At 35.6% G+C, this 13652-nt stretch overlaps 1 protein-coding gene across 1 annotated transcript in view; it reads right to left on the reverse strand.

Moving 5' to 3' along the window:
• Positions 1–3528: 3528 nt before the first annotated feature.
• The window catches only part of MAN2A1 (mannosidase alpha class 2A member 1), a 146875-nt gene continuing 136751 nt past the window's right edge, over positions 3529–13652 (reverse strand). The window contains exons 21-22 of the mRNA XM_068422413.1: positions 7345–7455; positions 3529–6424 (exon numbers count right to left, since the gene is read on the reverse strand). Of these exons, the coding sequence (XP_068278514.1) occupies positions 6272–6424; positions 7345–7455 (264 nt within the window). The 3' untranslated portion in view covers positions 3529–6271. The remainder of the gene's footprint in view (positions 6425–7344; positions 7456–13652) is intronic.

Genomic DNA, 13652 nt, shown 5'->3' on the forward strand with positions numbered 1-13652 from the left:
TGGACAATTTGCTTTCTCCTCCTCAAGTCTTTGTGGACCTTGAGAAGAGCTGCTGTAAATGTACAGTATTGCTGATAGCATTTAACTGGTATAATCAAAAAACTGACTTTCACTGTCATCTGGAACTGCTCATCTTCTTTCATCAGCTTAATTTACTGCTGAAGTCTTTCAAGTTCTTTTCTGTTATTAAATTCAAAGTTGGCCAAAACTTTAATATCCTCTATTTTCCAGACAACTTTCTGATCTAGCACAATCAGGTTGCTGATTCTCTCTTTAATGTGACTTGACTGTCTGGTTGTTTTATGGCTGGGTTTCTCAATATGCCTAAACCTTTTGTTTTAACAAAGACTTCATCTGTGCTTACAGGTCATTTTTCTCTTTCCTGGAAATCCTCCAGTTGTCCTTGTTTCAAAAAGAGCTTAACTACTTTCACTGTCTTAAAACATGGCAGAACCTAGCAGTTTCAGATACTTTGCCTACAACAATATATATACAATACATTTCATGGAGGTTTGCTCACAGTACATTATTGCTCACTTTTGCAGAACTACAAGACAGTTGCTATGCAGAAAAGTCTTTGGAATTGACTTGAAGCTGATATTCACTGAAAAATCTAGAACTTCCAAATTATTTCGATATCAGTGTTTTCATTAAGTTCTTCCAGTACAAAGCCTATGGTTTAAAGATACTAGAGTTCTAAAGAGAAAGCTGTAAGAAGTCTAATTTCTTCAGAATGAATTGGGTTGCATCCCGTTCTTACAGAAATTTGTACACACAAGTTACTTGAACTAGAGATTTCTTTTTTCAAACTGGTAATATATATAGGGTTGTGCTTACCTGCTTCTGGAAAACAGAGAGTTAGGAAACCTCCAACATAGAACTCAAAGAGAAAGCAGCACAAACCACAGAAATTATAGATTTTGTTGGTCACTGATGTGAACATGTTGATCTTAGAAGGTCCCCAGTAGACAAAGCCATAACAGTGGGCATTATCAAAAAGTCTCTGATTTATTATTGCCTGATCAAGACAGATCAATTAATTCTGAGTGTATTCAGGACTTCTGGAAGGTAGGTTACAAGTAAACTTGGGGATGACCGACTGTTACATCATGCTACCTATGCAGAGCACTGACAGAGAGGAGTTTGTCAGCACTCCCTCTTGATAAGCATCAGGCATTCCTGGATTCTTGATCACACACAATTCTAGCGTACTAATGTATACATTTCTTTTGGGAACCTAGGGAAAGAAAGGGAGAAGGAGAAAAAGGGAGAATGGCACTGAAGTCTTTTAAAGTTGATTTTCAGAGAGAAAAATGTATGTTCCTGAAGAGCAGGTTAGTGATGTGAGGCAGTTGTGGCAAGCAAGTAAGGCATGCGCCCCATCCGCATGTTCGTTGATGTAGATTAAAACCATGAAATTCTTGAAGAGCTGGCTGAGTGCTCACATCCAGCACATCTCATACTTCAGCTGACACTGCAGACAGTCTGACTCCAGAAAGCTCGCTAGGATGCACTGGGCAGAGGTGGAAAGCTGTGTACATGTTGGAGCCTACAAATGCCTACACATTTAGCTGGCATGCTAAGAAAGGAGAACGTAGTACAAAAGGAATAACTAAGTTAGAGATAGAAATAAAAATAGACTATCTGAAGAGACCACACGTTACTTTGCAGGTCATGATCTGAGAGGAACAGAGGCACATGACTTCCTGTATGGTGGATGTGCGTGATGCACAGGAAGTGGTGGTGGTGGTAAAGCAGGATAGATGATGCTGGGATTAAAGTCTCCAGTTTAGTCATACCCATAATATGAGTGATTTTATAGACTATCAGTCAAAGGGCGTCCCTTTCACAGGCACTGTAAGGCAGGAAGAATGTTATACTGAGAACCTGAAGCTCTGAAATGTACGATTAAAAATATCCCTGTCTTTAACCGTTCAAATACCACAAGTTTACACACATAATGGAAATTTTTTATTTAACTATTTTCTCATTACCCCCAGTGTTAAACAAATAATTTACCTGAAGAGAGTAACGTAAATAACATATTATTGCCACTACAGAGAAATTCTGGCAGACAAAAGCTAGTGATGCAATACAGACTTTAAATATCTATTAGTTCATAAAATCTGTCTATTAAGAGACTGACAGGTCCATAATTTAATATTATAACTTACAGAAACATTTGGAGACAGAGAAACTTTCTATCAGTAAGAACACTGTCTGAAAATCACAATAATTCTCCAATGAATTGAGCTTATTCTAGATAATGTATTAAATTTTTTTCTATGTTCCCTCTTTTAGAAGACAAAATTAATACCTTCGGCTGAATTTTGTCGTTTCAAATTATTAATATTATGATAGACTAGTTATCCTAAAGTAAATAGGACGACAAATTGAAGCTCTGTTTTATATTTTGTCATAGACAGAACACACCACAATCAGATAATCTGTTAAATCTTTGCAATGTATTTTAGTGTCAGTATGAGTAAAGATGTGTAGAGACATCTAGCAGATGTTATTTTAAAACATGATGGAAGGGGATACATAAAATATAGTTAATTTAATTTCAAAAAGTAAAAGATGACTTTATTGGTAACTGGAATTAGTGGAACATGTTCTTTCCAGATGGTCATGCTGATATTAATGGATTCCAGAGTAGGATGACCTTAAAAAGGTGAAGGGGTGCTTTAAATTGGATGTATATCTATTGTTGCCTGCTGTAGTTAGATGTTATATACTTTTATTATCCAGAAACATCAGCTTTAAAATTATGGGAATTTACATAGTATGCATATATGTATACTTTTATATTTATAGCTAAGACTATCCAGTCCAACATCAAAAGGCTTCAGGCGCTGACCGAAATTTATACTAATTGTCTTTGCAACTCTTTATGCTCAAGCTCCATCAGCAGTTCGGAAGAAAACCTGTAAAGTGTTTATGGCTGTTCAACTTGTCATATGTAATTATAGACTATTATATTAGCATTATATTATTTTCTTAAAAGTGTTCAGTCTAATTATAGCTGAACTGTTATTTTGACTATATTTCTAATTGTGTGTTTGTTAATTTAATTTACAAGAACAGCTTCCATTCCATTACTCTCAAATGCTTAAAAGAGAAATGAAATTAATTCAAGTGAAAAAAAATTCTGGAATTTTACACCTTCTACTATTTTCTGCTAAGTCAGTGCAAGGTTTCTTTTGTGAAAGAAGAGCCACCCATTCCCTTCCCACACTGTGCAATCACACGTGTTTAGGTCTCTGAAGTTAGCATCTACCTCCTTCTGTCTGGCAACTGTGAAATAAGATTGCATCTTTCATCAGGAGTTCATCTCACTACAGATAATTGTCATTCCCAAAAGCTACCGATATATCAACCTTCTCAAAGAAGGCATGCTTGTTGTTTCTCTCTCTCTTTAAAAAAATAAACTTAAATTAGCTATGGCTAAGGCATTAATGACACTGACCGCATCTCACAATAACATTATCTTTTATTAGAGATCTTATTGTACATATCCCCATAAGATATAAAACCTTCCAAGAGAAAATATCAAAAACCTTCAGTTGAAATCAGTTTGTTTCAGACAATATGAGCAAGTAAACCAAAAACATTTAAGATACAGGAATGTAAAAAAAAAAAAAAAAATCAGTACAGGTACAACTTGGGTATTAAACCATTTTAAACCATTTCTTACACAGCATTGTCTTTAAAACCATACTGGAAGGTAAGGATGCTTGGTTCTCTTAACCAGTAGTTATAAACCCCACAGACATAAAAACAAAAAAAAAAGAAAATAATATTATTAAATTAGATGGTCAATGCACAGAAAAAACAAGAACTTAATTGAAATATCCAATACAACAAAAATACAGCATAAGAATTCATTAAGAGTTATTGAAAAAACCCCCCAAAACACCCAAACCCATCGACAGCCACATTCTGAACAAATTAAAGTGAAATTTATTATCGACTTTGACTGGAGTTTTGACTTAAACATTTCAGGAAAGGACCCCAAATTGAAGGCTGTTCTGTTGTTACAGAAAAAATGCAAAATAAAGGAACAAAGATTAAATCTGCTGGTTAAGGAAGATTCAGGCATCATGACTGTACAGCTGATGATAAAAGAAAAGATTGAATGCTATACGAAACATCTTTTGGAAGCAAAACTTTATTGCATCAAAATTTTACTTTTCTGCCTAACAAAACTGAAGTAGTATTTTGAAAGCTCTCTTGCACAGAACACATGAAAGGCTCTGAAACATTTTAACTCTGAAGATGCAACAAAATAAATGTTATGAGAAATTTCTGCTGGCAAGTCTACCAAGCTTTGAGTTCCAACAAAAAATAGTATTTTCAAATACTACAGCTAAGAAAAGTTACAGTACATGTTTATTGCATGAAAACATCCATTTATTGGACCCTTCTGATTCTTCTATTTGTGGTTAGTGGTTCGTATACTCTTGATATAACTTGCACCAGATCCTACTAAGTATTCCATTAATTACAAACACACAGTAGACTGATTTAAGTAGGGAAACCTACACAATCTCAACAGAGATTCAACCTGTGACAATGCATGAAATCAAAGTTTCACTTTCATTTTTCTTTTAAGATAGCCTGTAGCTACATGATATAATTTGATACACTGTGGAACAACAATGATGAAATTAAATACAGTAGGCAATTAGAGTTAGAAAATAGCACATCTTTTTACCAGTTATGATGACTTTTCATGCATTAGTATTAAAGATAAGCAATGACGTATGGAAAAGTAAAGCATAAGCAAGAGACAGAAGAAAGAGTTATGAAGATAAACGAAGACTAGGAAATGCGATCATATTCGACTGCATGTTTATATATATGTTAACTGTAAACAGCAGCTCTACTTAGGGAAACATTTTTCACACTTGAATGGCTTCAGCACTAAGTATGAATTACTTAATGTGTGAAAACAAAGGAAAAAGACTCCATTCTTCAGTAATGTGAACACTGGCAATGTAAGTGAGGTTGCAAGTTTGAAAAATGTTGTTTAAAATATAGGCACGTGATTCTGAATTAACAGGTCACCACAGTCTGTGACATGCAAGCACGTTTCGATGGGTTTGCAAACTATGTCTTGCTTACTATCAACTCTTTGCATCAAGTTGCAATTTCCTTGAAAGCAGCTGAATTTAGATTTTACAATAATATTTTCTTTTTGTGTTTAATGTTATGACATCATTTTAATACATTCAAATAGTCAAAATGTTCAGAGTAAGATAGCACAAACTTGGTGCAGGAGGACATAGATCAGAGTGTGGCCAGCATTGTCAAATAGGAGATACACAGCTTAAGTATTATATAAACTACCTTTCCCCAAAAAACATTAACATAGACACCAAAATTGTAACAAGACGTATCAAAAAATAAGGCACATTTATCTTGATATGGTAATCTTGAAATAGAAAACTCATTTCAGAGAACATCGGTATCTAAATGAGTTTTATAAAAAATCTTGTATTCATGATAATTATGGACATTTCTCATCATACATGATAATGGAATAATTGCACATATCCCAGTGTGTCAAGTAACAAAATGGGAGTTTTATTAAACATTTCCATTGCAAAATTATTTTGTAGGTTCATGTTTTCCTATTTACATAACTCAGGTGAATGGTAGAAGTATTAAAATCTACCATCACTTATCACCAGTACTGCAGGCTTTCATTTTACCACAATTAATAATCCCCTTTGTGTTGAATAAATTGAAATTAATTGTGGAATAAATTGAGATTATTGTCATTTATATAAATGATTGTAAATATTTGGACATTAGCTACTACACAAGAACATTTTACTCCATTTTATTTCCACGCTGCATCAGGACTTCCTACACTGAATTATTTGTACATAAATTCATCAAGGATTAGCAAAGAAGACTGTTTTAAAATCCAATCCCCTCTTTATGAAAATTAAAACACCAGAAACATCATTAGTTAGCATTTAACCTGAGATTTAATCTGTTGAGAGGTTAACATCCTTAGAAATTTATTCACTTCTTGCTTTAACTTATACTGATGTTGCTATTTTATGAAAAAAAACAAAACAAACCAAAAGTTGCTTGCAACATGGCTTTTCACTGTGTTGGTCAAAAAATTACAGAATGCATGTTTTTCTCACAGTATCCAGAAGCTGGAATAATAATAATGTGCTTCTTATTGCACGTGAAACTTAGAGGAGATATAATTGCAGATTCCTCTTCTCTATCTGAGTATTAAAGCCAGATTTCATCTTAGCCGAATCCGGAACGTATTTATCTCCATAGAACTCATATTTATTTCACTTATGTTTCTGGCATCCGGAGGTGAATGCATCAAAGATAAAGATGCGGGTGTAAGACTTTCCACTCTGAATTTGTTAAAGAGTTTATGCACCTTTATCTGGAAAAAAAAAACCACACACATTTAGAATACCTTATATACCTTAAAATTGACTTTAACCTAATCTCTAAAAATGATCCAAATGACACATCTCCTTACAAGTATCAGCACAGCAATTCTTATACCAAAGACTATGAATATTTTTAAATACTATACACTATATTAGATCTTTTTAGGCAGTATTCACTTGCCACATTTCAAAGAAAGTAAGTTAAATCAAAATATTAAAAAACTGATCAGAAATATTTGGATTAAAACTCTCGTTTCTACACAAACAACACTTACTCTTCTGCTTAAAGAAAATCCCAAACCTACGTCAAAATTTGATTACAGAATTTCTACAGATTCATAACCATCTAGCCCATTTGTAACCCTCAGAACAAAGCTGTGTAATTTATATGTCATAATACTATGTATCACATCAATTCTATAGCAATTGCAAAACACTCAGATTTTTGCAATGGCATAGGCCATGTAAGTGAGCATGGATAGACAAAGGATACACTATAATAAGCAACACCTTTCAAAGTAACAGTCACAAGACTGGTGGACATGTTAATATTCAAAAAATACACTTCAGAATATGCAATTTGTCTCTTTTTACTTAGTAAAGTTCTAAAACACTATTAAAAATTATTTGAGAAATCCTGATCTGTGTTATATGAAAACAACATTTACAGGAAGTTAATGATATTAAAACCGACCTAGAAGTTTACCTATTGATGCTTACATGGTCATTCCCACACACACAGAGTAGATCCATATCTTTATCAAGTGGAAAATGGCTTTCAAGATAAACTTACTATCCTGAAAGTATAACTCTTGAGAAATAACTACTTAGACTTCACCTATAATTTGACTTAAATATCAGTGTTTCTGCAATACTTGTAAGGTAAGCTACACATAAAATGTCAGTATACCTTTCCCTGAGTAGTGGAACAGAGCAGACCCATGTCTCTGTTTGAAAATCTACAGTCAAATCCCTTTCTGTGAAGAATCAGAGCAGCTTCATCAGAGGGCTCAGTATCTACCTACAAATACACAAAATAAAAAATTACTCGAAGTAGCAGAGCTAGAAAGACATTTTAGGACCTGATAAAATTATCATTAACTTACAGTGATAGAGCCACTTATGCCTTAAATAATGTTCAGCCTAGATTGAAGAGTCATGTTTTTTTCAATGTTTATAAGACTAAACATAGAAAGAACTAAACTGCAAAGAGAGTTTAGATATACAAAATACTACAGAATATAAATGTAAGTTGTTAACCAAGGAGTTCAAAGCTCAATAGATGCACATGTATAGACTCAGAATTTAAGTGTAGCTATCATAGTTGTATTAATTAGCTTCCCAGAAAAATTATATGGCAAAGCCAAAAACAAACTAGAAATTATATGGTAATTACCATAGCCAGTTTTAAATACTTGTTGTGACTATGTTCCATCAAGCTTTCATTTTGCAAAGCTACCCTCTAAAATTTAACTCATTTTAAGGGGTACACAAAACTGTACACTAAAACACAAATATGAAATAGATTTTATGTTTATAGATAAGACATACAGTGCGCTTGACCCTCAACAGGCATCAAAGAGTAACCCAAGGGAAACCCACAATCTCAACTTCCTATTTTGGACCAAATCACTAAAATCACATAGGACAAATGGTCACAAGGATAACATATAAATGCCTCAAACCAGAATCTTGTATTGATATGTACTTCAGAAAAAAAGTCATAGCCTAGAACTGGCTGGGAAACTTCAATTTACACAAAAACTTCATTTTTTTTTTCTTTTACACTGACATGTAGAAAACCACTCTTGTTACTCTTGCCATACAGAAAAGAAATTCTTCTCATTATAGATCAATGTGTATGCAAGCAATCTTCACACTACACGAGTGGCACATGACAAGATGACCTTCATGCTGCAAGCTGTTTGCTGTATCGCTACACTCACATTAGTAATTTTTTTTCTATGATGCATTGCTTTTTTCTTTTGCTGTTGTTGTCTTACATTCTTCAGCTCTTCATGTTATTACATATATAGTAAGGGCATAAAAAAGACTCTTCTATCCACAGCCATGTCAGCTCTTCAGGTTATTTTTCTCTAATTTGTTTCTGGTTTACTTGTATTTGTACTGGTGATTTTTCCCAAAAGTCTCTTCCATGAGTTAGGTTCATTTCTGGTACTTCAGTAAGTATCTATTGCCTTGGAGAAAACTATGCCAACAAGCATTACGCACTTTGTAGCTTTTGAAGGTGTAACAAAAAAGAGAGGTCTTAATCTAACAGGCTTCAGATCCAAACCGATTTTCTCCTAATAAACGAGAACTTAAACCAGCTTCTTTGAAACCCAGCATGACACAGCTTCATAGTACAACAAAGTCATAGTATTAAGTACTCATTCAGGCAATAAAAAATAGTAAACTGATAAACTTATTGTTAGTGTTTTCTAAGTTGTCATGTAAAACAGCAAAAATTTACTCAACAATATTTGGAATTGAAATGAGATACTTTGCAGTAAAAAAATTGACTTTAAAAACTGCATAGTTTACAAATCATGAATAAAACTCAGTTGAGAAGATTTTCATGAACAACATGACCTTATAACTACCTAAAATCAGGTTTTAAATTAATGAATGGTGTTTACAGTCAGCATATTCAAACAAGTTTGCAGTTCTTAATATCATTGATGGCTGAAAAAGTTCTTATCCTGTTTATTGGAACACAGTACCACTTGCTACATTAAGTAAGGTAATAATGATCATGTAACAAAACTATTTTCCGTCTCCAACTACGAAATACCTGACTTGGTTTTCACTGTCACTGATGTGACAGTGTTGCACTTAAAAGTAGACATTTTTATGCACATAAAATAATACTGTCTGCCTAAACATCAGATTAGTGAAATATTACAATTCATACTGCAAAAGCCTGACTATCTATGGGGTAAATTGATGTTAAAAATGACAAGCCAGTAATGGGTATCAACACTTTCTCTATTACGGTGGAATGATCTTGTAGTAATCTGCATAACAAATGCATTTATGCATTTCAAATGATGGCATGAATATTTCACATCTTAAGTTTTTAAAATTAAATATTATCTTAATTAAAATTTAAAATATTTAAAACAGAAAGGTAATAAACAATGACACCTTCAGGAAAAGTGTTTTGTTAAGTATAAACACCTATGATATAGTAGTCAAACTTTTAGAATTCCCAGGACTTCACCATGCACATAGCATCCACGTATAATAAATTAAGCTGCTCTTACCTATTATTAAAGAAGATGTAAGACTGAGTAAGTTGCCACAGCCTCTGCATCTACTTTAACTTACCTCTTCTTGTATCATCTCTAGGTATTAGATTAGGAATGTCTGAGCAAGGGTGAACCTTAATTTACATCAAATACACCTTCTAAACATGACCACGCTAACTGCATAAAAACCTGTAACAAATTTCTCAATTTTCAACAAACATCATCCTTAATCTTGTAAAAATTCACAGCATCATTATATGACAAAAATTCCTTAACTACTGTACTATCAAATCTCTGACTGCCTTTCTTGGAAAAGCTGCCAAGTTTGATTTGATTTTGATCTCTGAGAAATCAAATGTGGTTCTCACATCAGGCTTCTAGATGGAAAAAAAAATTTACTAGGCTTTCTCATAAGCAGTATCCCAGGGCAATGCTGCCAAAATTTTGATGAGAAAGAAAAACCATTTAAACACTTTTTTTTTATCTGATTACTGTAAGCTAACAGACATGCATTGAAAAGTTCAAGCAACATGACAAAAATATGTATTTATATTTAGTATAAAGGGACAAATTATTCAGTTTTTAAACCTTCAGGTTCAGTCTATTTACAGTAGGTAAAATCTCTGTCAAACAACTTAAAAACTGGAGCTTTATTAAAAATTTCTTTAAATTTCATATTACTAAGGCACTGTACTCTTCCATGACAAGATCACATATCTTACAACATCAGCAATATTCTTCCCACAGAGAGGAGCAGAGTTTAAAGGGAATCTAGGAATTCCCTTACATTTTTCTCATTTATGCTTTAATGCATTTTCATGCATTCTGATTTCTACCTGAAATCTTAATAATACTTTATTTTAATTTGGTACTCTTTTATGTGAAATTGTAATTATATAATTTGTTGAAAATCAACTTTAACAGCTAAAGCAACAGAGAACGAGCCTACATTTCTGGAAAAAATTGCATTGTGTCAATTAGCCAGAATTATGACACTTGTCATTCAAATTCTCGGAAGACAAAGAAAGCAAGCAGAAAGAGAGGAGGTATTTAAAAATGCCATGGCATACAAGAAATTATTTGCTAGGAATAGCACCGTTTCTGCTGTGGGGAAGAACTGTTCTATACCTATAACGATAGTGCTCCTGTCCTATGACTACTGATAGCTTTCACTTTGAAGTGCACAAAGTAATGCTGCAAGATCAAGAGCTGTCACTGAAGTAATCATTGAAATACACAGTTGTAGACAGAGAAGAGATTATAGCCTCAATCTTATACCAACTGCGACAGTGGGGCCGGTATAGCCGAGATAAAACCATAACATTCACCTATGAGTAGTAACATTGAACTCAAAAAAAGCAGACATATAGCCAGTCTTCCATTTCACAGGTTTCATGGCCACATGATCATAGAATCATCATAGAACTGTTTCGGTTGGAAAGGACCCCAAAGATCATCTAGTTCCAATCCCACTACCACAGGCAGGGACACTTTTCTGCTAGACCAGGTTGCTCAAAGCCTCATCCAGCCTGGCCTTAAACGCTGCCAGGGAGGGGGCAGCCACAATTTCTCTGGGCAACCTGTTCCAGTGTCTCACCACCCTCACTGTAAAGAATTTCTTCCTAATATCTAATCTAAATCTACCCTCTTTCAGTTTAAAACCGTTTCCTCTTGTCCTGTCACTACTTGCCCTTGTAAAAAGCCCATCTCCCACTTTCCTGTAGGCCCGCTTCAGGTACCGGAAGGCTGCTAGAAGGTCTCCCCAGAGCCTTCTCTTCTCCAGGTTGAACAAACCCAACTCGCTCAGCCTCTCATCATAGAAGAGGTGCTCCAGCCCTCTCATCATCTTTGTGGCTCTCCTCTGGACTCGTTCCAACAGATCCATGTCCTCCTTATGGTGGGGGCCCCAGAGCTGGGCACAGTACTCCAGGTGGGTTCTCACGGGAGCGGAGTAGAGGGGCAGAATCACCTCCTTCGACCTGCTGGCCACGCTGCTTTTGATGCAGCCCAGGATATGGCTGGCCTTCTGGGCTGCAAGCGCACATTGCCGGCTCATGTTGAGCTTCTCAACAACCATCACTCCCAAGTCCTTCTCCTCAGGGCTGCTCTCAATCCATTCTCCACCCAGCCTGTATTTGTGCTTGGCATTGCCCTGACCCACATGCAGGACCTTGCACTTGGCCTTGTTGAACTTCACGCAGTTCACATGGGCCCAGCTCTCAAGCCTGTCAAGGTCCCTCTGGATGGCATCCCTTCCCTCCAGCGTGTTGACCGCATCACACAGCTTGGTGTCGTCGGCAAACTTGCTGAGGGCACACTCAATCCCACTGTCCATGTCACCGACAAGGATGTTAAACAGTGCCAGTCCCAATACAGACCCCTGAGGAATGCCACTCGTCCCTGGTGTCCACTTGGACATCGAGCCGTTGACCGTAACTCTTTTGAGTGCGGCCATCCAGCCAATTCCTTATCCACCGAGTGGTCCATCCGTTAAGTCCATGTCTCTCCAATTTAGAGACAAGGACATTGTGCGGGACAGTGTCAAATGCTTTGCACAAGTCCAGGTAGATGACATCATCTGCTCTTCCCCTATCCACCAGCACTGTAACCCCATTGTAGAAGGCCACCAAATCTGTCAGGCATGATTTGCCCTTAGCGAAGCCATGCTGGCTGTCACCAATCAACTCCTTGATTTCTGTGTGCCTCAGTATAGTTTCCAGGAGGATCTGCTCCATGATCTTGCCAGGCACAGAGGTGAGACTGACTGGCCTGTAGTTCCCCGGGTCTTCCTTTTTTCCCTTCTTGAAGATGGGGGTTATGTTTCCCCTTTTCCAGTCAGTGGGAACTTCACCAGACTGATACAAACAAGGGAAGGAAGTTTAGGCCTCGAAAAGGGAGAGGAGGCAGGTACATGAACGTCTGCCCCTGAAATTGACATGCTGAAGCAAAATGGTGTTGCTGAGCTGGCTGAGGTAAATGAAAAGATTTTACAGTGAAGTGTGGAACATACACTTCACATGAAGATTTAATCCAATACAAAGCTTCCTCCTAACTCTCCAAAGACATACAACCCACAGAATCAAGAGTTATTGCACTTTGAAATTCAAAATAAGAAACAGTCACAGCTGAAGGAGTATACATGAGATTGAACTACTAACAGAGAAAGTGTGAGAAAGTAAACTAATCTTTAAAGTTTTAAAACACGGATTAAGACTGAAAATGAACTATGATAAAACAGTAGCTAATGGCAAGTTTTGCAGATATTCTGCATATAATCTGAGCTTATTATAGATGAGCAGTTCCACCTCAGCCACCACAGAGACTTTAAGAGAGAAAGCACAACTGTAGTTTCTACAGTATCTAAGTATGGCAGAATCAAAAAGGGATTTCATCTATGGTAACAGCACTGGTAAGAGACACTGCAATATAGCATAAAGTTAATATACCCACATTTTAAAAGGTGTTGAAAAACTGAAAAGACTTTCTATAACAGCTGGTGGAAGGAGGATGCACAAACAGTTCTACTTCTATAGTTTATCAAACAGAAAATTGAAATATGGTGGCTACAGTTGTGTAAGTTCTTTTGCAAGGAAAAAAATATTGATTACAGAACAGGGTTTTTTTTGTTCAGTTTTCTTTGATTTTTTTTTTTGGTAAACCTCCCAGAGAACAGTTTCACAGGAACCAAGGATTGTAAGCTGATGTTAGAATAATTAAAACAGGTCTTGTATTTAAGCTTAAAAATACTTTAACGACTTATTCCTACAGATATTAAGATGTGGTGGATTTTCTTTAAGTCTTCCGTATGGAATCAAATGGGTTTAGAAATATATGCTTTATTAAAAACACAAATTATTGTACTCAGAAAAATGTCTAATGACCTTTAATGTAATTTTTCTTAATACAGAAGAGGCCAAAGTATATGAAGCTTTCTGCTCTTAAACTTTGGGAACACACTGAAATGTGC

The sequence above is a fragment of the Nyctibius grandis genome, chromosome Z, assembly GCF_013368605.1.
Source record: "Nyctibius grandis isolate bNycGra1 chromosome Z, bNycGra1.pri, whole genome shotgun sequence".
NCBI lineage: Eukaryota > Metazoa > Chordata > Aves > Nyctibiiformes > Nyctibiidae > Nyctibius > Nyctibius grandis.